Source organism: Phocoena phocoena, chromosome 3 (genome assembly GCF_963924675.1).
Source record: "Phocoena phocoena chromosome 3, mPhoPho1.1, whole genome shotgun sequence".
NCBI lineage: Eukaryota > Metazoa > Chordata > Mammalia > Artiodactyla > Phocoenidae > Phocoena > Phocoena phocoena.
Window position 1 is genome coordinate 94,944,731 of NC_089221.1, and position 27,819 is coordinate 94,972,549.

Genomic DNA, 27,819 nt, shown 5'->3' on the forward strand with positions numbered 1-27,819 from the left:
TGGACTCGCAGGCTCAGTGGCCATCCATGGCTCACAGGCCCAGCCGCTCCGTGGCATGTGGGATCTTCCTGGACCAGGGCACGAACCCATGTCCCCTGCATCGGCAGGCGGACTCTCAACCACTGCGCCACCAGGGAAGCCTTGATGCCATTTTTAGATTCTTGCTGGAACCTGATTATTTCTAGTACTTTTCAATCAGTTTAAATATCACCAGAAAACTAAGCACATCTACCTAACATTTTCTTCCCTTTCCATAATATGCTTTTTGGTTTAATTCCATAAAATGTTAACTGTTAGGAAGAAAGGCAGTAATACATTAGCCAGAGTTGTCTGTTATAGAGATATGTCACAATATGCCTTTCCTATGTGACTTTTCAACACCCATTTGGGATAATTTTTTTTTTTTACCATACAAATGCTATGGTTTATTTTCAGTATAGATCTGTATTAACCCTGAGAATGTGGGGCAATAGATCTCCATTTTTTTTTTTTAAGTTACAGCTACCTGAGATTTTATTTTTTTTATTTTGGGGGATAAATCCTTTAAATTTCTTCTTAGAATGAACCAACTTGGTCAGCTACCAACATTTGTTTTCTCCTCTGCATCAGAATAAGGATTTTTTTTTTTCTCCAAATGAAATGCTGGTTACCTCAGCAACATTAAGAAGAGTTTTCTTTTTAAGTCCCCTTTCCCTTGAGGTGAAAAGGATATTGTACTTTCTAGCAGTTTCTTTTCTTCAGAAGTTTATCACAGACAATCTTTGGCCCAAAGAGGGGGGCAAACTGCTTTGGGGTGGTTTGTTTAAGGACAGAGGATCAATTCTTGTCTCAGAGTTTCCCAAATTGCAAAGTTGGAACTGCGTGCACATATCCTAAATTCGTCCTCGGAGGACACTGTTATTTCTCTAGCAAGCAAGACTTGGCCCAGGAGGAAGCCTAGGATGGCCAACTCAGGCTATCTTAGGAGACTGCGGTCGTACAAGACATGCTGCTGGGCAGAGGCTGCACTGCCTGCATCCCACGTCCATTCACTGAGTCTTGATATGTATACCAACAACATTCATTCATTCATTAAATATGACTGACCGCCTACTGTGTGCCTGGCAGTGTTCTGGCAGTGCAGGTTCAGCAGTGAACAAGATAAACAAGATTCTTAAAATATAAATGTCCTTTTAATACCATGCTGTGTTTTGAAAGCTTCAATTTTGTATTAGATTTTTTGATGCTGAGGTAATATGATCTTGATAGGGAGGGCAGAACCTTTTTTTCCTGCAAGGTACACTGTGAAATGATATACCATTTCTTTCCTAGGAAATGAGATATGCAAAGAGATCATTGGTTTGTTTGTCATTAGATATGCTAGAACTATATTGGATAACCAGGTTTCTCTTAACTAAGGTCCTAACCACTAACCCCACCCCTATCCCCCAACCTGCTCACATTGGGGCATAATTCTTTGGCGGATGACACCTTCTATAGGTACGGGGAAGGAAGGGTTAAGAGAGAAAACTGCCTCTGATCAATACAGCTGCATCGTCATCATAAATAATTTAACCACATACTCCGTTTTTAGTTTCTTTGATCTGCTTCTATCATGATGCCTGGTTGTGTTACTGCCACAGAAGTTTGCTCTTTGCGAGGCTAAAGAATCTCCTTGCAGGACCTCAGTCATCCTCCTGGGGCAAAGGTCCACTTTGTATTATTCCTCCTGCCTCACAGCTCAGCATCGATGTTTTTTAACCATCCTGAAGGATCCTGAGTGCATTGTTTCTTTGAGATGTTACAAGCCAGGGATAAAGGGAGTTACTTATCAGTGTTGGAAATAAGATAAATGGGCTGGTTCTCATGACCATCTTCCTCTAATTCCTTGTTTATTTTAGAGGGTTGTTTGTTTTGTGAGAGTTAGGGGAGTGAAGATATAGGAGGAAGGAGAAGGGACCATTTTCAGGACCTGATATTCAGATCTGGTATTGGTTTTGGTGGCAGTGAGTGAGAAGATGGGGGTGTATTCTGAGGAAGAAATTAGTGTAAGATTATCATATAGCAGAGTTCATTGGCTCTGGCAAAAGTGATAAAGTGTGTCTTTGTTTTATTTTGCCACAAAGACATATTTTAAAAATCTCCTTCTTGTGTTACTGGTCCTCAACAAAGAACACAGCTCATATCTCCATTAATTTGAAGTTAAAAATGTTAACAACATCAATATTGGCCACTGGCTTATTGCTTAATCTAAGTATTTGCTAGGGCTTCGAGCACTGCTATTCTATTACAGAGGGGAGAAATATCTGGGAAGGAATTTGCAAAGTAGAAGAAAATGCTAAGAAAGGGATTCTATAAGCATCATACTATAAAAATAGTGTCGACTTTGAGCAGTAGGAAGGACAAGCTTTTGGCCAAGAAGCAGCCACATTTTCACCTACAAACTGGCCAGCCAAGGCAGAGGGAAGCTATGGTGTATGCTTAAAAGCCTTAAAAGAGCACCTTTTTCTGAATAAGATTAATGGCACAACGGGAAAGCACACTGATAATTGTATTTATTGACCTGTCTGCTGCTTTTCTGTAACTACGATATGTACTCCCTTCCCACAGAACATCTCCTTCAGAGTCTGGCTCTTCTTGCTACCTCAGTTCTCCTCAATGACTCGGCTTTACTTCAATCTGCTTCTTATTTGAATCCATAATTGAAATGGAGGGATCTGAGTCTTTTGTGATGTGAAACAGATATACTCTCTTTTAAGGGCTCAAACCACTTTTGCGGCCCCTTTCCTAATGCCCACACGTCTTCAACTACGTCCCAAAGCTCCCAGGAGCTCCGAGGTTCCCCCACAGACACTGCTGCCCATGTACTCTGGCAAAAGAAAACGGGGAATTCCATAGTTTGACTGGTGTGGCCCGTGTCAGAAGGTAATTACAATCAGTAACAAACTGAGAATAAACCGCAGCACCCCAAGCACAGCCTCACGCTCTGACTCTGAACTCCTATCTCTTCATTTACTGAGACATGCACAATTTTGAATTCTATCAGGGGAAACATTATTATGACATTTCCCATTATAGAAGATTCTACTATGATTTTCTTTCTAACATAATTTCTGGAACACAGTGACACTATAAGTACTTCCCTAGAGAAGTAGCAATATAGCTACATTAATATAAATGAGAAGAATATTTGCTGCAAATATATCTATTTTAGAATTCCGGCAGCTTGCTAGTGGGGAGCGCTGTATTTCACACAGGCATTTCATAGTATATTGTTTACTCTTAAAAAGGAAAATTGTTAATATTTATCTTCTAGTATCCTTTCATGTAAAGATTCACAGTACGCGTTTTACTATGTGTAATGTGTACCTAGCTGAAATCTTTCTATCTCATGATTCCAGAAGGAGTTTTAAGTTTCTTTTTTCAATATTCCAAATTTGGTTTACCTGTATGAAAAGAAGTACTTTCTGTTTAACTGTAAAAGTACTCACTGAGTAACAAACTCTGAATAATTTGTTACGTTACCCCATTATTTTGTTAACAATGAGACAAAAATGACTATCATATATAAAGTATCCAACACCTACTAAGCCCACAAATATATATTCAATGAATGAATGAACATATCTACCTTACAAATGGAGAAACTGAAGTCAAAAGAAAGGTTTTAGCCATAATCATGTATAACTCAAGAAATCCCCTGAAAATCTGATTCAAATATTCTTTTCCCTTCTTTTCTTAAAAGACAAGTGAAAGATCTAATAATGGACATTTACTCTTTGAAAGGGAAATCTGAGAGTAATGTTTTTTTGTGTGTGTGTGTGGTACGCGGGCCTCTCACTGTTGTGGCCTCTCCCGTTGTGGAGCACAGGCTCCGGACGCACAGGCTCAGCGGCCATGGCTCACGGGCCCAGCCGCTCCGCGGCATGTGGGATCTTCCTGGACCGGGCACGAACCCGTGTCCCCTGCATCGGCAGGCGGACTCTCAACCACTGCACCACCAGGGAAGCCCAGAGAGTAATGTTTTGTAGATAAAAAACCTTCAGATTAAAATTTCAAAATAAAAATAAGGAAGAAAATTATTTCATCTAAACACCACTTTTGTCTTTCTTTTAATTGTAAAATACTGAAAAGACCATTTAAATACTATGAAGTTACAGAGTCTCATCAATTATAACTCGAAATTGTGGATAAGAAAAAGCTGGAAATCTTCGTAAAGTTCTAACTTTTTAAAAATTGCATGTATCACCTTGTCTTTTCTAAATGACTACTGCAAGTGGGAAATAAAACCAGAAATACAGCCTTGTCTTCACCTGCTACCAGCACCACAGTTCTAGTCTGAAAAACTATTTTATGGCACTTCAGTCCAAAATTTATTTTCTCCCCCTTCTTTGTTACAAAACCTTGATTAATGTACTCAACTTAACAAACAAATGAACAAATAAAAAACAAGCAAAAACACAGCCTTCTTTGTAGCTAGGGGTAGCCAATGAGATGTCACTGGAAGTTGTTAGGTGGGGCTTCTGGGAAAGCCCTCTGCCCCCTCCTTCCTTCTCTTCTAACTGAAACACAGTTCTGAGGCCTGGCATTCCAATCCCCATCTTGGACTCCTGAGGAGAACCTGAGGATAGAAGTCACGCACTAGGACGGCTAGAGAAGAGAAAGAGATGAGCCCAAGTCTCTAGGAATCGTGGGGCTTCCATTCTAGCCTTGGACTACCTACCACCCACCTTCTTTCACTCAAGAGAAAATAAAACTCTAACTTGTTTAAACCATGTTATTTGAGTTTTCTGTTACATGCAACCAAATCTAGTCCCAACTGATAAAGCCACATTATAGCTATTTGACCTTTAGCTATTCATTTAACTTCTCTGTATTTCAGTTTATTCATCTATAAAAATGGGCACAATAATAGTCCTGGCTCAGAGAGTTGTTATAAGGATTAAATGAATTAACACATGTAAAGTGATTAGAATTGTAACCAGAGCAGACTGACCACTCAATGAATCCCATCTGTTACTATTATTCACTTGCACCATCTATAATATCATACCTGGAGTATAAATGTGAAGGGAGAGGGTGTGTGAAGAAACGAAATCACTGCATTTGTTTCTTGCCCCATTCTTCAGGGATGGAGACCTGAGCAAAGAGCAGAACAGAACCCTGATAATACGATAATGCACGCTTCTCAATTAAAATCACTTTACAGATTACCAAGCACCTTCACATAACTGAGCTCCTCTAAGCCTTACCAGAGCTCTGAGATGAGGGTGAACGTTGAAGCGTGTTTGTGTTGGCAGGTCATTAGCTGACTGGCTCGGTGGCCAGCGTCCAAGTTCACTGTTCCGGTGAGGGCCAGTTGGCTGGATTCCATTTCATAGCCCTCGATTGTACAGCATACTTAGCCGTGGTTAACTGCTCTCTGAACATGATTCCAAGTTTAAATCGTGTGGGAGAAGACATGAGGGAGTATAACTCAGCCATGCTGGAGAAACTGAAACTAAGTGTCTGCCTTCTCCACCAGCCAGCAGGTACATGTGGGTTGTAAGTGAGGCTTTTTTTTAAAAGAGAGATTTCCTGAATCTTTTGCAGAAATCTGACGTTTTTTTCAGCTAGTTTATTTAGAAAGCTTCTGAGCCTTAGGGTTTTTTTTTTTAAAGAATTTATTTATTTATTTATTTATTATTTTTGGCTGTGTTGGGTCTTCATTGCTACGCGCGGGCTTTCTCTAGTGACGGCGAGCGGGAGCTACTCTTCCTTGCAGTGCACGGGCTTCTCATCGCGGTGGATTCTTTTGTTGCAGAGCACAGGCTCTGGGCACGTGGGCTTCAGTAGTTGTGGCATGCGGGCTCAGTAGTTGTGGCTCGTGGGCTCTAGAGTGCTGGCTCAGTAGTTGTGGTGCACGGGCTTAGCTGCTCTGTGGCATGTGGGATCTTCCCAGACCAGGGCTCGAACCCATGTCCCCTGCATTTGGCAGGCAGATTCTTAACCACTGCACCACCAGGGAAGCCCGAGCCTTAGGGTTTTAACTTGAGAATGCCTCTCAGATTAGCTCCACTCTAATCTTAATATAATAATGGTAACAGCTGATATGTACTAAGGCACTCACTCTGAGTCAGCACTATTGTAAGCGCTTACTCCTACCATCCCATTTGATTCTCACAAAACTCTACAAGGTAGGTACTATTATATCCGCCCTTCAGAGAAGGTCATCCTAAGCCACAAACAGTGGAGTGACTTGCCCAGCATCACCGGGAGAGGCAGTGGCAGAGCCGGGAGAGGCAGTGGCAGAGCCAGGAGAGAGCCCATGCTCTTCGCCAGCACCTTTTATCTGTCTTAGAGTCATAAACTCTCCACTTTCTGTCTTTACACTCCAAGCTTCAGTCCCTGCGGAAGGAGGGCAGAGGTGTGATTCTTTGACCAAGTGCCTTTGATCGTGGCCATATTTTTATCACTTGTCATTCCGTATTCCACTCTCTCTCTCCTCACAAAGGATGGTAAACTCTCTCAGGCAGTGCTTCTACCAGATCAAATACCAGGATTGTACTGTTTTCTGTGCTGGGGGCACTTACTGCCTTTGGTTGGCCCTTCATCTGAGCTCACTATGAAAAGCCCATGAGAACCTCTGGTCTGCGGCTCCAAGTCAACTTCTCCAGGGAGATTTTTTTCTGAAGAGTCCATTCCTGCTAGTGATACCCAGTTGGGGAGAAGTATTTCCTGTAACACATGCAAGAACAGAACCTATTTCCTTGATCCTAATTGGCACTATCAATGTAATAACAGCGTTTTGGCACAGTCAGGGGGTGATAGGGAGGAAGTGACACAGAATTTTTAAAAATCAGAAAAGTATAAAAATGTACTTTACTTCTGTGATCTTCCTCCCAAAACCCATAACCCCAGTCTAATAATGAGAAAAACATCAAACAAATCCCAAAGGAAGAACATTCTACAAAATACCTGACCAGTACTCCTCAAAACTGTCAATGTTATGAAGAAAAGTCTGAAAAACTGTCACAGCCAAGAGGTGACATGATAACTAAATGTAATGTGGTATCTTGGATAGGATCCTGGAACAGAAAAACGACACCAGGCAAAACCTAATGAAATCTGAATAGAGTTAATAATGATAAGAATGCATTAATATTGGTTAATTAATTGTAGCAAATATACCCTGCTAATGTAAGATGTTAATAATATGGGGAACTGGGTGCAGAGTGTTTGGGAACTCTCTGTATTTATCTTTGCAATTTTTCTGTAAATCTAAAACTTCTAAAATAAAGTTTATTAAAAAACAAACATGGACAGTGTTGTCAAGTCCTATTGTATATGTAAAATTCTACTGGGCTGGCTGACATACTGTCCTCACATTTATAGAAACCCTGAACCCAACACTCCTCCTCTCCTCTGAAGAGCTTTGGGCAGTTTATAGAAAGAGACAACTCAGTTTTTGTACCAATCTACATGGCACATTTTATGATCCCCGTGTTATAGAGTAATGAGATCTGGCACATGCAATGGCTTGCTCAAGGTCACCAGGATGGGGGCACAGCTGGGTGTGGAGCCCTGTTTACCTTTCCTGGTACCACTGCAGGCTGGGCAGGGAAACCGGCTTAGATGAATTCAATTCCATTCAATTCAACCGACGTTAGCTAACACCTACTAGTATTGTGAGCACTGGGAATTTTAAACTGAATGAAATTCAGCTCCCTGCTCAAGGGCCATGTTGTGGTGCAGTGGGGAGAGACAAATACATCAAGAGTTATTTTCAATACAAGAAGCTAAGTGCCAAGCAGACATGTGGAGAGTGTTGAGGGAGCTGGGAGGAAAGGCTCCCCCAGACAGGAGGTGGCTATTTAGCCCTAGGAAAAATCTCAGCCTGAAGTGCAGGTGAGCCCTGATTAGGGAAAACGTGTTTCTTGGTTCCTTACGGCCCCTGCTGCATCCGATTTCTAACATCCCAAAGGCTCTTCTGAAAGTTCACTTAGTGGCAGGAGTGGGACTGCAACACTGAAGCCCATTTTCTGGCAGGGCATAAATCTTACATTCAGTGGCCCAGATCTTGTGAGAACATGAAAGGGCTTTGATATACACGAATAGCAAAATAGCAAAAAGAAGAAAAAAGGCAAAAAAAGTTACAGTCCAATTTACTCAGCTTCCTCCTGTGTCTGTGAGGTATAAATGAAGGGAGATCCGTGCAGGATTTTCTGGACTGTGAGGTATGTTGGCATTCCTAAGAGAGTGTGACAGCCTGAATTTTCTGTTTGTGCTTTTAGTGACTGATTAGCTAGTCGGGACGACCTAAATTAATGCTATTTTCTTATAACCTTTGATAGTGGGGCATAGGCATTTCTTCTGTAGGTTGTGAACCACTTCCTGGGCCCATTTCCCCCCTGTGGGAGATTTGAGGAGCCATGGTAACTCGTCACCAGTCCCCTAGGCCATGATCTGAGGCATTGTACAAAGCCCACTGGGCAAATGCAAGAGATTTTTTTCTTTCTTTTTAATAGTGAGTGTCTGAATTAAAGAAGCAATTTCCTAAACTGGAGGCTCCAAATCAGTTGTTTCTGCTAGTTTTATTCTGTATATTTTTGAAATTATTTGTTCCCTTTCCATGTTTTCTGAAGACGGCGAGCAGCCAGCTGTTGGGTCCTCTTCTGTCATTGCTTGGCCCTCTCTGGTGTCCTAGAAGTTCCTGCTCTCAAAGACGATGCCCACGTCATATCCTGAGAGAGTTAACATCCTTCCCCTCACACTCATTTTCCTAAACTCAGAAGAGAAGAGAAAAGAAACTCTATATGCTTGGCTTTGTTCAGCGGCTGGTGTGGTCTCACAGGCTGAAATTCCTTGGTAAATTACCCCAATGATTCTTCAGCCATCAGGGGGAAATTCGTCTTTTATAACATCTTCCTTTAATGAGTCTTCCTAACACCGTGAAATGACCTTAACACCCAGAAGAGGATTTTAAAAATGGTGCGTACGTGCCGCGGAGCGGCTGGGCCCGTGAGCCATGGCCACTGAGCCTGTGCATCCGGAGCCTGTGCTCCGCAATGGGAGAGGCCACAACAGTGAGAGGCTTGCGTACCGCAATAAATAAATAAATAAATAAATAAATTTAAAATGGTGTGTAGAAAAGGCTGGCTGAGGATGTGTGTGGACGTAAGTTCACCATACTTGGGGAAGAAAAAGGATACAAGAATGTGATTTTTAAAGTGGATGCAGACCAACTAGGAGTCAGGATTTTTTAGTGTTTTTAAGGAAAAAGTGATCAGTCTTTAGTGTTACATTTTTGGAAAATAAGCAATGAACAGTGATTTAGTAGACAGTAGTCATATCAGAAGATGTTTTTTATCTATAACTTATTTGATATGATTTAATTTCTCTTTTCAATAACTTTGTTGCATTTAAAGTATATTAAATTGTGCAAAGATAGAACATAATTTTACATCTGGCCTGAGGGATAAGAAATGGGTTTACATGCTATCCTGCATTTCATGAAACTGGCCACAAATCAGAGGAATAAAAACAGAAATATTTTGAAATGATTTATATATATAATATACACTACTGTTTTAGGAAAATTACTTTCCAGTAAAAATGGCCAAGATTCGCGGATTGATTTTTCCAATAAGCATGACTTTCATACCTACCATGTGCTGTGTCACAACTTAGAAATTCAAAAAAAAAAAAAGATGAATAAACCAAAGCTGCTGACAGCAAGCACTCACGGTCTGCCTGAGACAATGGACAGTAAACAGGTAATTACTGCCCAGCGTGCGAAGTTCTCTAGCAGAAGCCCATAAGCAGAACCAGGGAGCAACAGGGTGGGAGAAAGACAATAATGGGCCAGTGTCTTGCTTTGTCTAATTCAGCTGGGCAGGTGAAACTGGACTTTTAAGTTGACAGTTGAAGGATAAGAGTTCAGAAGGGCAGGTAGAGGACGTTCTAGGCTGAGAGGCGGTCTGCGCAAAGTCAAGAACGGAGAGAGCAGAGTGCCTTCAGGTATCACGGGTTGGGCAGAGGGGAATGACCAAAGGTGAGGCTGGAAAGGGAGGCAGGGCTTAGGTCTCCAGGGCCTGACACAGCATTATGCTAAGGAGATACATGTTACCCCGTGGACAGCACTTCTCAAACTTTAACGTTCACAAGACTCACTGGGGAGCTCATTAAAACAGATGCTGATTCTATGGGTCCGAGCGTTACCTTTTCTAACAAGTGCTAGGTGATGCTGCTGCTGCCGCAGTGAAGTGGTTTTCAGGCCTCACCGAGGTAGCAGATATTTGCCAATTCCAATAGCTGAAATGGATCACCTGTGTGCTAAGATATGCCACCTTTAATCCTTTGAGAGGAAGGGTTTGGGGTGGGACCTGGGCCAACAGAGCCTCTAGGATTGTGCCCATAAGCTGCCTCCTGGGCTGACTGTGGGTGCCCTATCATCTTTTCTATGTGTTCTATGATGTGAGGAGGGTGGAGAAGGCAAGCCAGTCCAAACAAGCAGCTCTACACTGTAAGAACCACGATCTGGTTTTCCACGGAGAAAACACAGTGCTGCAACAAATAGCCTGTTACCCGAAGCAGCTGAGACTGGTTGTCGGCGTGGCCCAGAGCCTTCCCTCCTCAAGCATTAAGTGTTAGGAGATTGAAATCTTGGTTCTAGTTCACCTCTGCAGGGGACTCAGTTCATCCAGGCTGTGGTGGTGTCTGCGGCAGCCCAGCTCTACCAAGCTCAACGTTTCCACAATGCAGGGGCAACAAAGAAGTGGTGGAAATGAGAATCTTGTTCTATGACTTTCCAGATATAATCGTTTATTTTTTATAAGTTATTTTAAGTCATTCCTTAGTCCTTTCTCAAATTATAACAGAGATGATTAAATTGGCCATTTTTCCTAATAACCGGTAACAGAATTCTGGAAAAGGAAAATGCCAGGCTGCGTAAAATAAATGAAAACTTGAATTTCTGCTGAGTTGATTGGTCTTGAGGTCACCATCATATGTAAGCGTGTGAATATAAACACATTCACACATATGTGGTTGCATGTGCAGGTCCTTTTATAGAAGCTGGTCACACATGTTGCCTCTGCAGAGGGCTGCAGAATGGGGGTTGGTGTGGGAGGAGAGTTCCTCATCAACAGTACCCTTTTTGTCCTGTTTAAAGTTTTTCTGATATAACTGCTTACCTTTAAAAAAAAAAGAGAAGACAGATGTCTCAGTGGTTGAAAAGCATGATGACACTTGCAGCACCCTTTAGTCTGCTGGTTTGGGCAGTAACACTTTCCTCCTGGGCCACCTCGTCTTGAAGCTCCTTTTGTTCTGTGTGTTTAAGGGGAAAAGATGAAAGTCATCAGGTCTCCTGAAGCTAAATTACCCAGAGCCTGAGTAATTTATTAAGGAACTAAACCTTTGAAATAAATTCCCCATAAGTCAGAATTTATTTCAATTGTGTCCACAGTTGACAGTTTCTGCCCTCTCTTCAGAAAACGGTGAAACATCATAGAAGTGAGATGTAAGATTACAAAATAAAAATGAACTGGAAGGAAAGACACATCTTTTTAACACAGGGAAACATCTTCATCGATGCCCTTCCTACCACCTTCTCTTTCCCAAACACACTATGACAGATCTCTGGGGAAAAGCATATTCCAGGTAGATGCCATACTGACTATTAACATTTAATGGATAACTTTCATTATGGTATTATATATTTATAAGCAGAGAAGAAGCATCGTGTCTTCCATAAACACTATGAGTATTAAACATACAAGTTATAACCCAGTTTGCAACCTGCTCTGACTTAAAATCTCATTTTAGTGAACTGGAGTGAGCTCTCTGAAGTCATTTAGACACTAAGGTAATACTGGTACATGCCTGTTGTAGAAATGAAAGCTGAAATAATTTGGTTTGGAGCTCTATGTTCTGTAATCTGTATTTCCTCTCCTCATAGAAGGTAGTACAATGTTTGGAAAAAACTTAGAAGTAGTGCTTCCTGAAACTCATTTGTCTACTTACATATTAATAGGCCTTCCACTTAGAAATTCTCCCTGCATTTTTAGGTTTCATCTAGGAGGGATTTAGAGATAAAATCTAAATATTTCAACGTAGTAATTAACATTGAGCCAGTCCCCACTTCCTCAATGTTTTCAATAAAAACATCTTCCTTCTCCAGTGTTGGACATAACCGCATCGAGCTAGGTCTGACAGAGAAAATCCAAGAGCTGCTGGGATCCTTACCTCTTTTGTTCTCTTCCAAATCTTCAGGCTTCTTAGTACTGAGGAACTTCTGGTGTTGGGCAGGGTGGGGCGGGGCCGCGTGGGGCGGGGCCGCGTGGGGAGGTACATACATATACTTTGCCTCCTAAAGACCCTGCTCCCAACCACCATTTAAGAGACATACATTTGTCAACCTGAAGTCACCTTAACCTCATCTACTCTCCATGTTAGAATGGACCTTTTGAGTTATTTAATACAGTGATTCTTAAACCTGGCTTCTCTTCAGAATTACCTGTGGAACTTAAAAAGATTCCTGTCTCTACCATAACCTCCTGAATGAAAAGCTTTGGAGGTGAGTCTCACCTTTTTAAAGTGCAGTTCTGAATTTGTTAATCCAAATTCTGAATGTATCTCTATAATATGAGAAAAAAATTTTGTATAACACAAACCATTATCACAACTAATAAAATTTAAAATAATTATTTAATATCACTAAATATCTAGTTCATATCAAATTTCCCTAGTCCTCTCAAAAACGTCTTTTGAAAGTTAGTTTGCTTAAATTAGGATCCAAGCCCAAGTCAGGTCCATGTGTTCCTATGTCTCTTACATTTCTTTTAATCTAGAACAGTCTACCTTATCCCTCTCCTTCCACTTCCTTATGCCATCGGCTTGTTGAAGAAACCAGATTTATCTTTAGGATGTGCTACCTCTGACACAGTTGGATGCTTCCTCGTGGTGCCATTTTATTTTTCCCATTTCACTGGTGAGATCTAGACATTAGCTCTAGCAGATTGATTAGCTTCAGTCTCTGCTGTTTTGGGCAAGGATACTTTGTAGCTAGTACTGTGTACCCCTCTCTGCATTAATCAGGAGGCTCTTACTGATTGCTCTCCTTTTAGAGACAGCAGAGTTGATTAGTGGATTCAGGTGCTGGCAGCATGAGCCTTCCTTATTTTTTTTTTTTTTTAGCGGTACTCGGGCCTCTCACTGTTGTGGCCTCTCCTGTTGCGGAGCACAGGCTCCCGACGTGCAGGCTCAGCGGCCATGGCTCACGGGCCCAGCCGCTCCGCGGCATGTGGGATCTTCCCGGACCGGGCCACGAACCCGTGTCCCCTGCATCAGCAGGCGGACTCTCAACCACTGTGCCACCAGGGAAGCCCAAGCCTTCCATTTTAACATTCTCCATCAACTTTTCTCCTAATGGTTTCTGTATCCACTGATGGTTTTAGCCTAGAATCTATGAGCATTTGCAAAATTATTCTTTTCTGCCATCATTCCTTTTACATTTAAACTGAGAATTTTTCTGAAAACTGGAACTTTCCCTCATCAACTAGGATGATTTGTTTACTCTGAAAATGCAGGTTGTTCAAGAACAGGCAATAGGAATGCTGACTTTTAGAGAAATGAGGTAATGCTCTAAAATAATGGTGTCTGTTTTCCTGTTTGACACTTCCCTGTCCAAACTGACTGTCATCTGAAAGTGAGTCTAGCTATGCACTGCCAGCCTGCAGTCCTCTGCTTCCTCCCTGGCTCCCAGCTGAGCTTACCTTCTCCAGGGCAGGGAGCTTACTGGTTCCATTCCAGCTTCACACAGCTCTGACGTTGCAGTCCTTTATCTTTCTCACATATGGATTCATTTATCAATTCCACTATTCGAAAAATATTATTTGTTGTGCATGTTTAAAGTTTTAAGCAGTCCAGTTACTGGTGGAGCCAGAATGTGACTAAGGAGATGTATATGTTAAGATTAACCCCTAATCCTCACATGCTCTAAAGCCAGCTCAAATGATCACACAATAAAGAGTTCGGTGATATGCAAATCAACTTCAAGGCAAGTCCCCTAGGCCTCACCTTCTTAAGATGGCCACCCCCTAAGCCCCCACTAAACAGAAATTCTAGAGTTGGCACTGAATCTAAACCTTATTCCACAGAACGGCTCTTCATCTATTTGAATATGATAAATATGGCCCATTTCTCCTTGCCCCCCTAGAAAGCCTGATCTTCCCACTTCTGACCTTTTTAATATGTAGTACCTTGAAACCAACAGTACACAGTGGTGTCATCACCTCCTTCATTTTAGCTGCCCTACTTCTATTAAAATGATACTTTGACAGGCAGGGATAGTAACTTTGAAAAACTGTTGATTTTTTTTGCCTTTGCATTTCTTGTTCCACCAGAGGCACTCATTTACCTTGAGAAGTTTAGCATATTACAGCAATGAGGAAGGGAGGGAATAAGCAGCTTTAGAGTTTGTAGCAAAATAAGAATCATAAAGCTAGCCTTTGTCATTTGAGAAAGGATTTTATAAATTAAACTGCAGTTTAAGGACTTCCCTGGTGGGGCAGTGGTTAAGAATCTGCCTGCCAATGCAGGGGACACAGGTTCCAGCCCTGCTCTGGGAGGATCCCACATGCCAATGAGCAACTAAGCCCGTGTGTCACAACTACTAAGCCTGCACTCTAGAGGCCGCGAGCCACAACTACTGAGCCTGTGTGCCACAGCTACTGAAGCCCATGCGCCTAGAGCCCGTGCTCCGCAACAAGAGAAGCCACCACAATGAGAAGCCCACGCACAGCAACAAAGACCCAATGCAGCCAAAAATAGATAAAAAACAAAAACAAAAAAAACCCCTCCAGTTAACATGTCAAGGCAATGGTAGAGAGAACTCAGAAAATGAAGAAAGTCCCTGCCACAAACAAAGGGGAGAAATCTTATTTACTCCCAGCCCTGGGAAAGTGTGGAAAGGATGAAAGAGATGGGCAGAGGAGAGGAGGTGCGTGGAATGCCTACTTGCAAGGTCTAGACAGGTGTGAAGGAAACTAAGGACATAGGGCCTGGTAGTCTGTCAGTACTGCCCTTAGATCCAGGCAAGAGCACCCCATTCCAATGCTCCCCATAAGACTGGTGGGTCCCCTTTCTAGAGCATGCCCCCAGCTACCAGAGATCATGGAATTCCCGTGTGAGCCCACTTCCAGGGCCTCCATGGGGTTCTCTTGGGTCCCTTTTGGACTGTGCTGCCAGGGTGTGTGTTCACACTTGGGTCCAAGGTGTGATGATGGAGCAGCTGCCTGGGGGAGGTGGAGATGACACAGAGCTTGTCAAGGTGTGAGAGGGGGCCTAGGGTGGGGAAAGAGGGCTGGCTACGCGCTGGGAACCCTGAGGAGGCCAAGATTTCTAGATCTGAGCCTGAGTTTCCTTTGAGATGCTTGATAGGGTGATGTTGGTAGGGTAGGAGGCTGGACACGTATGTGGGCGAAGATCACCTGACTCAGACTGTGTGGGGTAAAGAGAAGCTTGTGCTCAGATGGAGGAGGTGCAGGGGGGTGGAGAGAGATCAAGTGGGTGTGAAAGAGCCACCCCCTACACTCCCTCCAAGAAGAAGAATTGAATGTGGAATCTGTGGATCTCTCTAATGACTGCAGGGAGCCAGGGCTGGCAGGCTAGCAAATCAGGGAGAAATCCTTCCCCTTTGCCTGCTCTGCTCCAGCCCAGCAACACCGACTGCCAAATCATGGCCTGGGGTGGAAAATGAAGTTAATTGTGCATTTATGCTATTCACAATTATTTGGTATGACTTGCTTCCCCCCCCACCAAATCTGTTATATTTGTCAGTCTAGGAGGATAGAACATAATTTTCTGGTGTGATTTGTAACTCTTAAATATTTAGACATGTGGTACGTGAAGTGGCCTTCTGACCTGCTTCTCCAGGCTTCCTAGAAGAGGCTGCAGTCCTAGGAGAAATAGTTTTAGCTTACCTCTACACCCAGGGTGGCTCAGTACCATCAAGTGGAAGGGGAGGTTACTAGATAAATGAAATGACAGTGTTTCAGGAATAAAGACCTAGGAGCTTCTGCATAGGCCAAAGAGATGGGGTGGGGTGTGCGTGTGTGTGTGTGTGTGTGTGTGTGTGTGTGTGAAGGGGACAGGAGGGTGCAGATACAGTGTCACTAAAATCAGGGAGATTGGCGGTGGCCTGGGATTAGAGCAAAAAGGCCATAGCGCTGGGACTGTGCAACTGGTGGCAAATGGCAGCAACCCACCTGCAAAGGCCACACTAGACTGGCGGCAGACACCTTAGTAGACACCAGATCAGAGCAGCAACCTGCAACAGAGGCCCCCACGAACTGCCAGGAGGCACATATACTCAGCCATCAAGGAGCAAGAGAGAGAGAAAAAAACACTGATATCAGAAGAGACTGAGATTGTTAGCTGACAAATTTAAATGGCCCCGCTCCTTAGCCTCCGCTACCTCTTGATAGACGAAGATACGGGCAAATGAAGATTGGGTCCATTTGAGAAAATAAATGTCATATTTTCTTTGCATAGCTGAGCATTTATTACATTTCAACCCTATTACCACAGACTAAGGTCACATTAGCTTTTTTGGGGTGGGAGCAAAGAGCACACTGTTGAATCGCACTCAGCTTACTGTTAACTAAAACTTTAAAAAATTTACATTTCCAAATAACTATGGGGTTCTTACTTGCTTCTCCTGCCCAAGCTGCTTTTTCTAAATCAGTGATTAGTTCTCAAATTTCAGTGTGCATCAGAGCCATGTGAGGGCTTTCAAGAGTTTTAAGATTTTCTCATACAGGTTTTGGACCTCAAGTTTACATATACGTTTCTTGTTTTTTTTTTTCTTTTTTTGCAATCATAAAAGGGATCTTCTCTTCAAGAACATCTTCTAACTAGTTTAGGTTTATATACATATATAGTCTTTTATTCTTTTTAGTAAACATTTTTATTGAACTGTAATTATACGTACAGAAAAGTGCACAAATCATAAGTGTACAGCTTGATAAATATTCATAAAGTGAATGCACCTATGTAACCAGCACCTAAATTATGAAACAGAACATCGCCAGCACCACAGACTCTGCCTTGTACTCTTCCAGTCCCTGTGGAGCAAAAGAAACCAGTTGAAAACTAATGCGTCGATTATGATTCCACTTAAAGAAAGTTCAAAACCAGACATAACTGATGGTGATTTAAGTCATGATGGTGCTTACCTTTGAGGAGGGAGGTAGTGATTGAATGAGGGCACTAATTTCTGACACCATAGACAATTTTGCCCATTTTGAACTTCATCTAAATGGAATCAGAGTATGCACTCTTCTGTGTCTGGTGAAGGCTACTGATAGTTGTATGTTAGTTGTATGCAATTGCTACTTTACTAAGTTCTCTTATAGCTTTTCAACAAATTCCTTTGTGCTTTCCAGATATAAAATCATATTTTAAAAGTTTTCCTCTTCCTTTTCAATTCACGTCTTTGTTTTCTTTTGTCTCATTGACTAAATCCCCCAACACAAAGTTAAATAGTAGAGGAGATAGTGGGCCTTGTTCCTGACTTTAGTATCGACATTAAGATGCTGGCTTTTGGGCACAGGTACACTGTCAATGAATTACTCATCAATTTCTACTTATTGAGTGTATTTAACATAAATGTTAAATTTTGTCAAGTGTCTTTTCTGCAAAGATGGAGATAATCATATGATTTTTCTCCTTAACTCTTTTAATATGATATTAATGGATTGTCTAATAATATTCTTGCATTCCTATAATAAATCCAACTTACTCATGACTTAATATTTTTTGAAAGTGCTGTTGAATTGTTTGCTAATGTACTGTTAACATTTATGTACTGATATATTCATAAGTGAGAGCGGTCTATAATTTTCTCTTTGGTACAAACTTTGTCAGGTTTTAGAAACAATGCGTATCATGTTCACTTTACAAAATGAATTTAGAAGCCTTTTTTGTGTTTTTTGCCCTCAAGAGTCTCTTTATAGCCCCTGGAAATGTTTAAACAACATTAGGATTATTTAATCATGACAGTTTGGTAGAAATACCCTTGAAACAATCTGGGCCTGATTTTTTTTTTGTAAAGAGTCCATTTGTTTTGAATTTCTGTATCTACTTTGGTAATCTTGGCAATTGGCATTTTTCTAAGAAAGGTTATTATTTTCTAATTTATTATATAAAATTACTCAAAGTAGTGTTATAATTTTGAAAAATTTCCTGTTTTATGTTATCTCTCTCGTCATTTAAACTTTTGTGTTTTTGCTTCCTCCCTTTTTTTCTTGAAAAGATTGTCTGGTGGTTTGTCTATCTTGTCTTCCCTCCTTCCCCCTTTTAATTAATCCCTTCCTTCTACTTCCTTTTGGTTTGCTTTTTCCTCCAGTTTTTAAGACTCGATTGTGTAATTCTTAGTTTTTCTCATTTTTATTGATATTGCTCTAAAATTATAAATTTCCTGTCATAATGGCTTTTTTTTAAGTCAATAAATACTAGGTTTTCATCAGTCTTGTGGTCATGTCCTGCTGGTGTGCTTCCAATGTCTGTGGGGATATTGGGCTGCTTATTCTTTTATTCCTTAAAACAACTTTGAATGGGCTTTGACTGTAATCCTTCTCAGGTTTTGTTGTTTTTGGGTGAAATGAGTTTTCCTGTACTTTTAGGAGGAAGGGGTGCCCTAGGACGACTTTTCTTTGCTCTATGGCCCTAAAGTTCCTCTTTCATTTTCACAGTGATTTAAAAGATTATCTATGTCCACATATAATGTCTAGGTATATTGACTTTCCTTCCCAACATTTATCTGGACTCTCTCTTCTCTTTGTCCTATTGTACCTATCCTGTCCAATTTGGATTCTAATTCTAGCTAGGCTTTATCTCATTAGTCTTAAGATGTATACAGGACAGGGCCCAGACTGCTTTAGCACAATCATCAGACCATATCATATTGCTCTAACACTTACCTGCAAATGGGGACCTGTAGAACCCCTCCCAGTTTCAGCTTTTGTTCTCAGACTGGCCCACTGTACTTTCTAGTGAGAAACTGGGGGCAATGCTACAGTTCTATTCTCAAGGCTGTCAGAAACCAGCTGCCTGCCTTTCACTTCCTCCCACACAGATGCTGAAACTATGTTGGTCAGTGGTTTGTCCTTAAAAAACTGTATTCTAAAGTTCATGGGGACACCCTGTCATCTAGTTTTGTAGAATAGCTATTCTAGTTACTCTGGATTCGAATGGGGAGATTCAGAAACTACAGTGCTGCCATCATCTTCCTCGAGTTTAAACTGTGTGGGATCTCTATTACAGAAAAGAGAGGTTTTAAAAACAATTTTATGATGGTTATGACAAATTATAATTAGGAATTTACTTTATTTACTTAGTACTATGCTAAGTACTTTATATGTATTACCTCATTTGATCTTCAAACAATCTTGTGAGTTAGATTTTTCCCCCCTCATTTTATCAAAGGGGAAGTTAGGGTCCAAGATTACACTGGTGAACTGGCAGATCTAGGATTTAAACCCAAGTCATCTGACTCCAGAGCACCTCCTTACTATACTGACTCTCAAATATTATCAGGCCCAACAGTTTCAAACTATGTACCACTGTCGGCAAAACTTCTATTTGAATTTGAATATTTATAAATAATTATTTAAAGATCTAATTAAAATGTACACATATTATAGGTCAAATCTAAAAGCACTGTAGATGATAAATAGGTTGAATTGTGTTATACGACCTGATGAACCTTGTTTTCATGCATATGCTCAAAACAAGGCCTCTCCAACCATAGTCTAAAAAATACCATACTGGAGTTGGCCGTAGAGCATAGGGAACAGAGTTACTGAGACTTCATATTCCCCTTCTTATTCTATCACCACTGCTAAAGAACCAAGTATATATATGAAATAGTGCTTATAATTTATTTTATTAATACTTTCCTTGTAGGTAACTATTTAGAAAAAGTTGGGAATAGTTTCTCCACAATTCACAATGAGCTGGTATTCTTTTGGTCAATATGCTGCTGTGGAATGTGAACGTTCACTGGCCCATAAAGTTTCACAAGGAGGTCTCTCACGAGTATATCAATTAGAATCATATTATAATATATAATCTTATGCTATTAAATTACACAAGGAGTTAGAAAGTATTTAGTAGTTTTTTGAAATACTTTGATCTTGGAATTCTCGTTCATATGAATATGGTTACTATTACTAACTTTTTAAGCTTCCAACCACTAATGGCAATTCAGGAAAAAAAAAATGGGGGCTTTTTGAATAGTTCTAAAGCCATTAATATATGTCATTTTAACTCCTGATGTCTACGAAATGAGTTAGTTTGAGATGTAGATGTCTTAATTTGTCAGAATTTAAACTGGTACAAACTGGAATAACTCATGGAAGGATGACATCTATTGTTAGGCTTATTTTATCCCCACCATTAGAAAACTGATTTTATTTCTAATTAAAAAAAAAATTTTTTTTTGACTTTGGCAAATTGAGGTTTAAAACTAAGCATGCCAATAATAAATGAATCATTTCTCCAAGTATATACTAGGTCTCCTTTGGGAAGGACCATTGTTTAAGGATATTTTTTCTCCACTCTAGGAAAGAAATTAAAATAAAAATTTAAATATTACAATACCTAAACAGTGATATTAGTAACTTAGTTTTTATACTGATACTTGTAAAACTAACAGTCCAACATTTATTATCACCAAGACTTTAAATGAAACCCAGTCCCTCTGGTGAAGAGACTTCCTTCTCCATTTCAGCACTACTCTCATAACTTTGAACGTCATAGAGCAACAGTGACAGATGTAATTTATTGATAAATTGATTACTAATAAAAATGAGTTTTTATACTAATTCCTTTACAATTAGCTAGGTCACAGAATGAAGAAAACAAAACAAAGAAAAGCAAAACCCCAGTCCTTAACCCCTAAATGGTACATTTCCTTCCCACTTACCTGAAAATACAAAAATATGAATGACCGTGTATGGAGCTACACCATTAACTTTACTTGAGTGGTGCTATTTTTTTAACTTAAATGTTTACTTATTTCATTTGAAAAAATTAGAAAATCATCGGTTTGAAATTTGAGCAGCTAACACACTGGGGCAACAAACTAAAAATAAGAATCCAAATGGCTAAAAATAACTCAGTTATAAAAGTACAAGTATAATTTACAGTATCACATATCTCAGAAAAAGAAACAAAACCATTAAATGGCTTTCCTTCTAGATAAGACTGTTTTCTCTGCAGAAAGGAAACAAAAGGAACTAACGATTTGAGATTAAAATCAAACATAACTGTTATTTACCCCAGCAACATCTAAAATAAATGACATGCACAGCACAAAACTTCCCCATTCACAATCACATAGAGTTATATTACTTGTCCCTCAGTTACATAATAGTCTTCTTAAAACAATCTCCCTTTAGAAAATTATTGTATTAGTTAAGCCTATTCATTCTTGCTATGAAGTTAATTTCATTTGTATAGGCCACAAAAGTTTAATTGGCACATTTTACTTAAGTCAAAATAAGTCTTCTTTTTAAAAATTATGGGATCATCTGTTTTCAAAGAATAATCCCAGATACTTAATTCATTAAAGCAATGTTCTACCATCAGCAGTCAAGCTTTTTAAATGATCACTAAGTGTTCACCTGAAGATTATCAACGCTATGTGAACTGTAAACTTCTTTTGAAGATTTGTATTTATGATACAATTTTGTACTGAAGAGCTTTTTAAAAAGATAACCTTCATACATACAGTCAGTTTGCCTCAGAGAACTTAGAAATACAGTATATAAACATTTAAGAACCACAACAGAGTCCACTGTGGTTCAAACTTCAACAAAGATTTCCTTGAAACCTAGTACGAAGGTTACTGGCTCAAGACCATATACCAAAGTGACATCAGCACAAGATTCGATTGTAAGACTCTACCTCTCAAAAAAAAGAGCACACTTGGTTATACATGGCTTTTAACCTTGAGCTACAGTTAGGCTACAAATCCCCCCACCCTCCCAATCTAAAGTTAGTCATGTAGAGATGTGTACATTCTCTGAGCACTGTTTAGAGTCCTTGGTTTTCCAGCTCTGATGTAGATCTCGAAGGCGCTCAGAAGTCCGTGTGCTTACGTTCAGGGCAGGATGAACTTTACAAATGCCACTTTCCTCCATTAGTGACAGGCCACAAATTCCAAAGTATGCATGCAAAGCATCTGAAAATAAGGCAGTTTTATCACAACAGGCATTCTTATTTGTACAAAATATTTTAGCTACTTATCAGCCCATCACTACATTAAAAATAAATTTAGAAAAATACTAAATACAGTTTTTGAAATATTTGCTGTCTCAAACCCCAAATTTTAAAAAACCAGGTGATCAAAATCAGATGATACATTATTCAAGAAAACATCACTAACAAAGGAGAACAGTTCCTAGCTGAAGGAGTGACATTACCAACATCCTCTGTGATTAAAGAACAAAAAGGAAGAGTACCAGTGATATAAAAGACTTCTCACTCTAATGGGTTTTCCCTTTTGCTTACTATAGAATATGGAAACAAGGAGCTTTATATCATAAACAGAAATTTTTTCTTAAAAGTGAAAATAAACCTCAGAATCTAAGTAGCATTAGCCCTCCCCCCTAAGTTTTACCTCTGACAGTTCCTAAACCATATATGATGACAATACTATGTTAAATGAAAGAAGCTTAGGCAAAATAATCCATTCTGGAATGCTGTACCATATTTAATTTCCCTATTTCAGGTAATGTCAGTCATTCTAAAAATATATGACCTGACAATAAAAACAAACTCACACATTCTATTTGGTCATAATAATGTGAGTGTTCATACCATAACAATTCTTCTACAGTGGCCTCACTACTGTTTCCCATCTTTCAGGGGGGCAGCAACTTTCTTCCATTAAATGGCCACTGAAATCACAAGGCTGTTGCTTGCCTGAGAGCCTTATATGACTTCTGAAAGGGCTCAGAGCTCTGCAGTTATGGGAACGCTACAAAATGCAGATTTTGTAGCAGTCAAAATTTTTTTCTGTTTTTGAGTTCGTCATCATTTATGGTCTCATGAGCTATTAAAGTTCAAAACATCTTTTGTGTCAAAAGAATTAAAGAGAAAATTTTACTCACAGAAGTATCATTTATTTTTCAAAAAAGGAATGACAGATAGTTGTGCTTACTCAATGTTATTTGTGAAAAAGTTATTTCACCAATGAAGGTCCATGTTAATCCCCTTTTATGTCTTTTTCAGAGAATACTTAGGTTTCTTCTAGCTCATTTTCCTCTAATTTTCAGACCACAAAAAATAAACTTGATTTTTCCTATACTATTATAGTTTTCTTGCAGTTTTTCTAAAATTAAAAAGCAACATTAAATTTTATTGTACAAAAATAAGGAAACTTTTCTAGGAAAAGAATGCAACAGAAAATACACTTAGCATAAATAAAATAGGATCTTACACTTTCCAGTAATGTAAGAATAAATTTTTTTCCCAAAAGGATGTTTTGTAAAAGCTAATGAAATAGAAGTTAAATGTTTCAATCCTCAAAAACAAACAAAAAACCCTCTTTGTCTGTAGGTGATGACGTATTCAAGCACTTTAGAGTTGAAATATATATTTTCCTCATCATAAAACTTCATTTTTTCATAAGTTCTTCCTATAAATGTATATAAAATCTCTGTGTGTCAAATCTGCTACTAGATTGATTTATTAGAACCAAGAATAAGCTAATTTAAAAAACTCTTACTAAAATGATTTTTATAACAGCTCTGGGAACAGATCTTTTCCACATAAATTCAATTTATCATACAAAGACTTCCTATGCTCTGTAATGTACAGGAACTGAAGACATTGTAACATATCTATAAAAAATATTACATCCAAGTATTTACTCAAATGTTAAACAACTGATCTCTCTAGAAAAAAGCTCCAAGAATTTTCTTTTAAAAAAGCTACTGTAAAAAATCAAAATGTATCTCAATATGTTTATATAACAAATGCTTTTCAAGAGACTGTCATTTCCCTATTCCCATTATTTGTTAAAACAGTACATTATTTTTTAAAATAGTACCATGTACTGATTGAAAACAATGGAATCAATACCAAAAGAACTGTTATCTTGAGGCACTTTTCAAACATATTTATAGCTATGTGTTATAGATATCAAAATTTTAAAGTATTATTTTGCTTTAAAATTAAAAGCATTGTACATTTTTTAAAAAGAAGCATAGTTTGCATGAAAATACACGTAAATATGGATGTCAGGAAATATTCCTGCTCACTTCAGGTAAAAAAACATGATTCCATGAGCCCCTTATTTATACTTCAATTCAGGTACATATTCTGACCGTAACTGTTCTATGACAAGAGAGGAGGTGAAGAGGTTCTAGACTAATAATAAAAACCATGACACTACTGCAATGCTGCAAAAACAATCATTCCTTAAATCTAGTGTCATATATTTATAGCTAATACTTGGTCAATTTGCTTATCAAAAGTGTCAGTGTTCTGACTTATTTTTAACAAAGTCTTGAATTGAGTTTTTTGGAAGCTATAAATAGATTCATTTTGTTGGAGGTGAAACCTAAGGGGGAAGGGCAAGCAGCTTGGAGAACGATGCTAACGGTGGGAGAGGAGCCAAATCCTGGGAGGGCCTTGTGTGCAGTGCCAACTGACTCTGAGTGCTAAGAAAGTTTTTCAACAATTGTAACAGACTTAACAGAAGAGTTTAGATTAGAGCTTCTCTTTTGCATCAGAGATCCCTTTGGGAGTCTGAAAAGAGCTTTGGTCCCTTTCCTCTCATTTAAGCAAATGTACATACACACACACAGTGTCACTAGGAGGGGCACTGGACTAGAGGAAGACTGGTAAGACACTTTCAGAATCCTAGGCCTGAACTTGGGCCTAGTGCCACCAAAGTTTTGGGGCAGGGCAGAGCACAGAGATGATGAGCTGTGTTGGCAGGCTAGGCCTGAGGGGTCTGTAGACGGCATCCATGTAGTTACTGACTTTCTTATATTAGAGCATACAGCTTAGACTATGGCCTGTCTAGGTTTGGAAAATAGCAGAATTATCCACATATTTTGAAGAAATGTCATTATTTCTGAAGAACCCTTTTAAAAGTACTTATGAAATACAAGAATCCTCTGTTCTTCACATCTATACCTTTCCTGAGCTGGGAAAGCATGGAATATTGTATTGTCTGAATCTATTTGGTTCCTGAGTTTTAGAGAGTGAATGGTTTGAGAGTTCATATAGCAAAAGTATTCATCTAAAAAAATAACCTGAATCTGCCAAAATTCAGAGAATAAGAGTATGGACAGTAAGCGGCACCTGTATTCAGGATTTGAGATTTCTGATTTAATGACTTATGAAAAGAGTAAGAACTAGCTCCCTTTTGGATTTAAGAGTAATTTATTCTGCAGAGCTCAAGTGATAGCTAGTAATCCTAAAGATCTTGGATGAACCAATTCTATTTTGGACAGGGACCATTCAGACCATCTGCCTTACTGCTCGCAACAAGATGAAACACTGCTAAGTGAAATATATGGAAAAAAGGGCAAACTATACCAATACATCTTGATAATCAAATCCTTCCTTTACACCCCAAAGACCCTAAATCTACCGTAAACTTAAACAATTTACCTTTTTAAAAACATTATTTAAAGTAAGTTTACAACTGTGCCTATATTTTCTACCATATGCCCTTTCTGACAAAGATGCTTGAAGATCTACTCAAAAAATAAACAAAAGTTGCTCTGGATTTATACAAAAAGTAAATTACCTGGATGACTATCTGGCCACTTGGCAAATCCCCCTACGAGGCGATCTTGAGTTGATAAGATATAATTTCTATTTTTCTCGAAGTTAGTATACTGGAAAATTTTCAGAAGCTGAAATGACATTACAAATATAAATTTATTGACATAAAACTTTCATATTGACCTTTGGCTCAATTTTCAGATATATGTAATTTAAATATGCTTTTCTCTAATTAAGTAAGGCTCTCAGAGCAAGCCTAGGGGGCTTGAGCATTTAAAATTCTCAACCACATTAACTTTTTTTTTATCATCTTATCAAATATACTCTCCTTTTCTTGACCCACTCACTATTTCCTTCTTTTGAACCATACCCAACTGACTTCTCTGCATCACATTTAGCTACATTCAAAACACAACTTCCCAGTATGTTCAACTTCACCAGCTATTTTTAAAAGGGCAATTTAATTAACCTATATTCTAACTCTTATGACAGGCTTTTGAACTATTAGTTACAAATTGCTGGTAATGAAAACTAAAAATATTTCAAAAAAGAGCAACAAAAATTATTAACCACGTGCTAGAGACAGTTTTGTTTGAGAATAGTAAAAAATTAAAGCTCTTTAATTAGGAAAGATACAAGGTGAGACAAATACAATTTTAGCATAAAATAATTATGTAGCTTAAAGATTTAGGACATGTATTTGTCCTTTCTCTGAAGATCCCATTCAATAGAAAAAAATAAAGGATTGTCAAACTGTGAAGAGAACGGGGTCGGGGAGTGGTGAACAGTAGATAAGAAAGTTCAAGAAGTGTCACAAAGCAGCTGAAAGTGTGTCAATAAATCAGAGAGCCACGAAAGGTATTAATGATTAATAAAGAAGCATTATTTCTCAAAAAGAGAAACAAGACCAATAATAAGGTTATGGTACGAATAAGAAACCAACTTATTCATTCATTTGGTTTAATTAATAGAATATAAGCAGAGACTCTTTAGACTCCTGATGCTAGAAACATTTTTCATCAAGTGGCACATAGGTCATTACATAGAAAGAAAGAACAATAATCTTAACACTGTACTTGGTTTAGCAATAAAAAGTATTTATACAGCCCTAATATGTGATTACTGGTTTTCAAATTTTAAAATCAACCTAAAGGCAAAGCATAAAATATTTGATCACTGTTACTGAACAAAATATGAATGTCACCTAAGTTGATGTTGTAAAAGTAAAGGTAAACTGAAAGGTTTAGAAGGGAGAGGAAGAGAAATGGTTCAGAACTAAAAAAAATATATACCAGTAACAATATGCTGGAAAAAGGGGAGGCCAAATCTTCATTTTTTCATAGTTGGGAATATGTTTTCATAGCTGGGATAATGCCTGAAGGTGTTAAGTCAAGAAATCAGCATATTTAAAGTTATCCATAAGAATTAAAAATTTTAAAAAGGTTTAAAAGTAGTTGCCTTTAGAAAGTTGTCAAAGACCACCAAGGTCATATCAAAAAGACTCAAGAAACAACTTGAAGGGGCTCCTACTGGCTAAAGATGGGACAATTTGAGCATTAAAAAGAACAATGTAATGGACTAAAATGGATAAAATATATTAAAATCTATGAGTTCACAGTGATACTCAAAGGGTAAAAAAGAAAAAACCCTAAAACCCAATTATTTTATTGGAAAACTTTAGAGGATGCTAGGGAACCAACTCACTGACTGAATGAACATTATTAAAATTAAGAGAAAGAATCATCTGCCTTTCTCTGTATAACCATACCTTAAGTTAAAGTGAAATTCTTCTTTATAAAAGAATCCTAGTTAATAAATTTAGAGGGAATGATAGAATATCACCATACAGCAACCCCCAATGACATAATGGACCTAAGTAATGATCCTCAACAGCTGCTAAAACCATTCCGTAAGAAGATGATGAAGCTTTTATACATCGGCAACAAACAATCCAAAAGAAAACTAAGAAAGCAATTCCACTCATAACAGCTTCCAAAAGAATTTAAATACTTAGGAATAAACCTATCTAAGCAGGTGAAAGATCTGTAT

General features: G+C 38.9%; 1 protein-coding gene across 1 annotated transcript in view; it reads right to left on the reverse strand.

The window, feature by feature from the left end:
* Positions 1 to 21,734: 21,734 nt before the first annotated feature.
* The window catches only part of PGGT1B (protein geranylgeranyltransferase type I subunit beta), a 55,572-nt gene continuing 49,487 nt past the window's right edge, over positions 21,735 to 27,819 (reverse strand). The window contains exons 8-9 of the mRNA XM_065874550.1: positions 25,793 to 25,901; positions 21,735 to 22,207 (exon numbers count right to left, since the gene is read on the reverse strand). Of these exons, the coding sequence (XP_065730622.1) occupies positions 22,026 to 22,207; positions 25,793 to 25,901 (291 nt within the window). The 3' untranslated portion in view covers positions 21,735 to 22,025. The remainder of the gene's footprint in view (positions 22,208 to 25,792; positions 25,902 to 27,819) is intronic.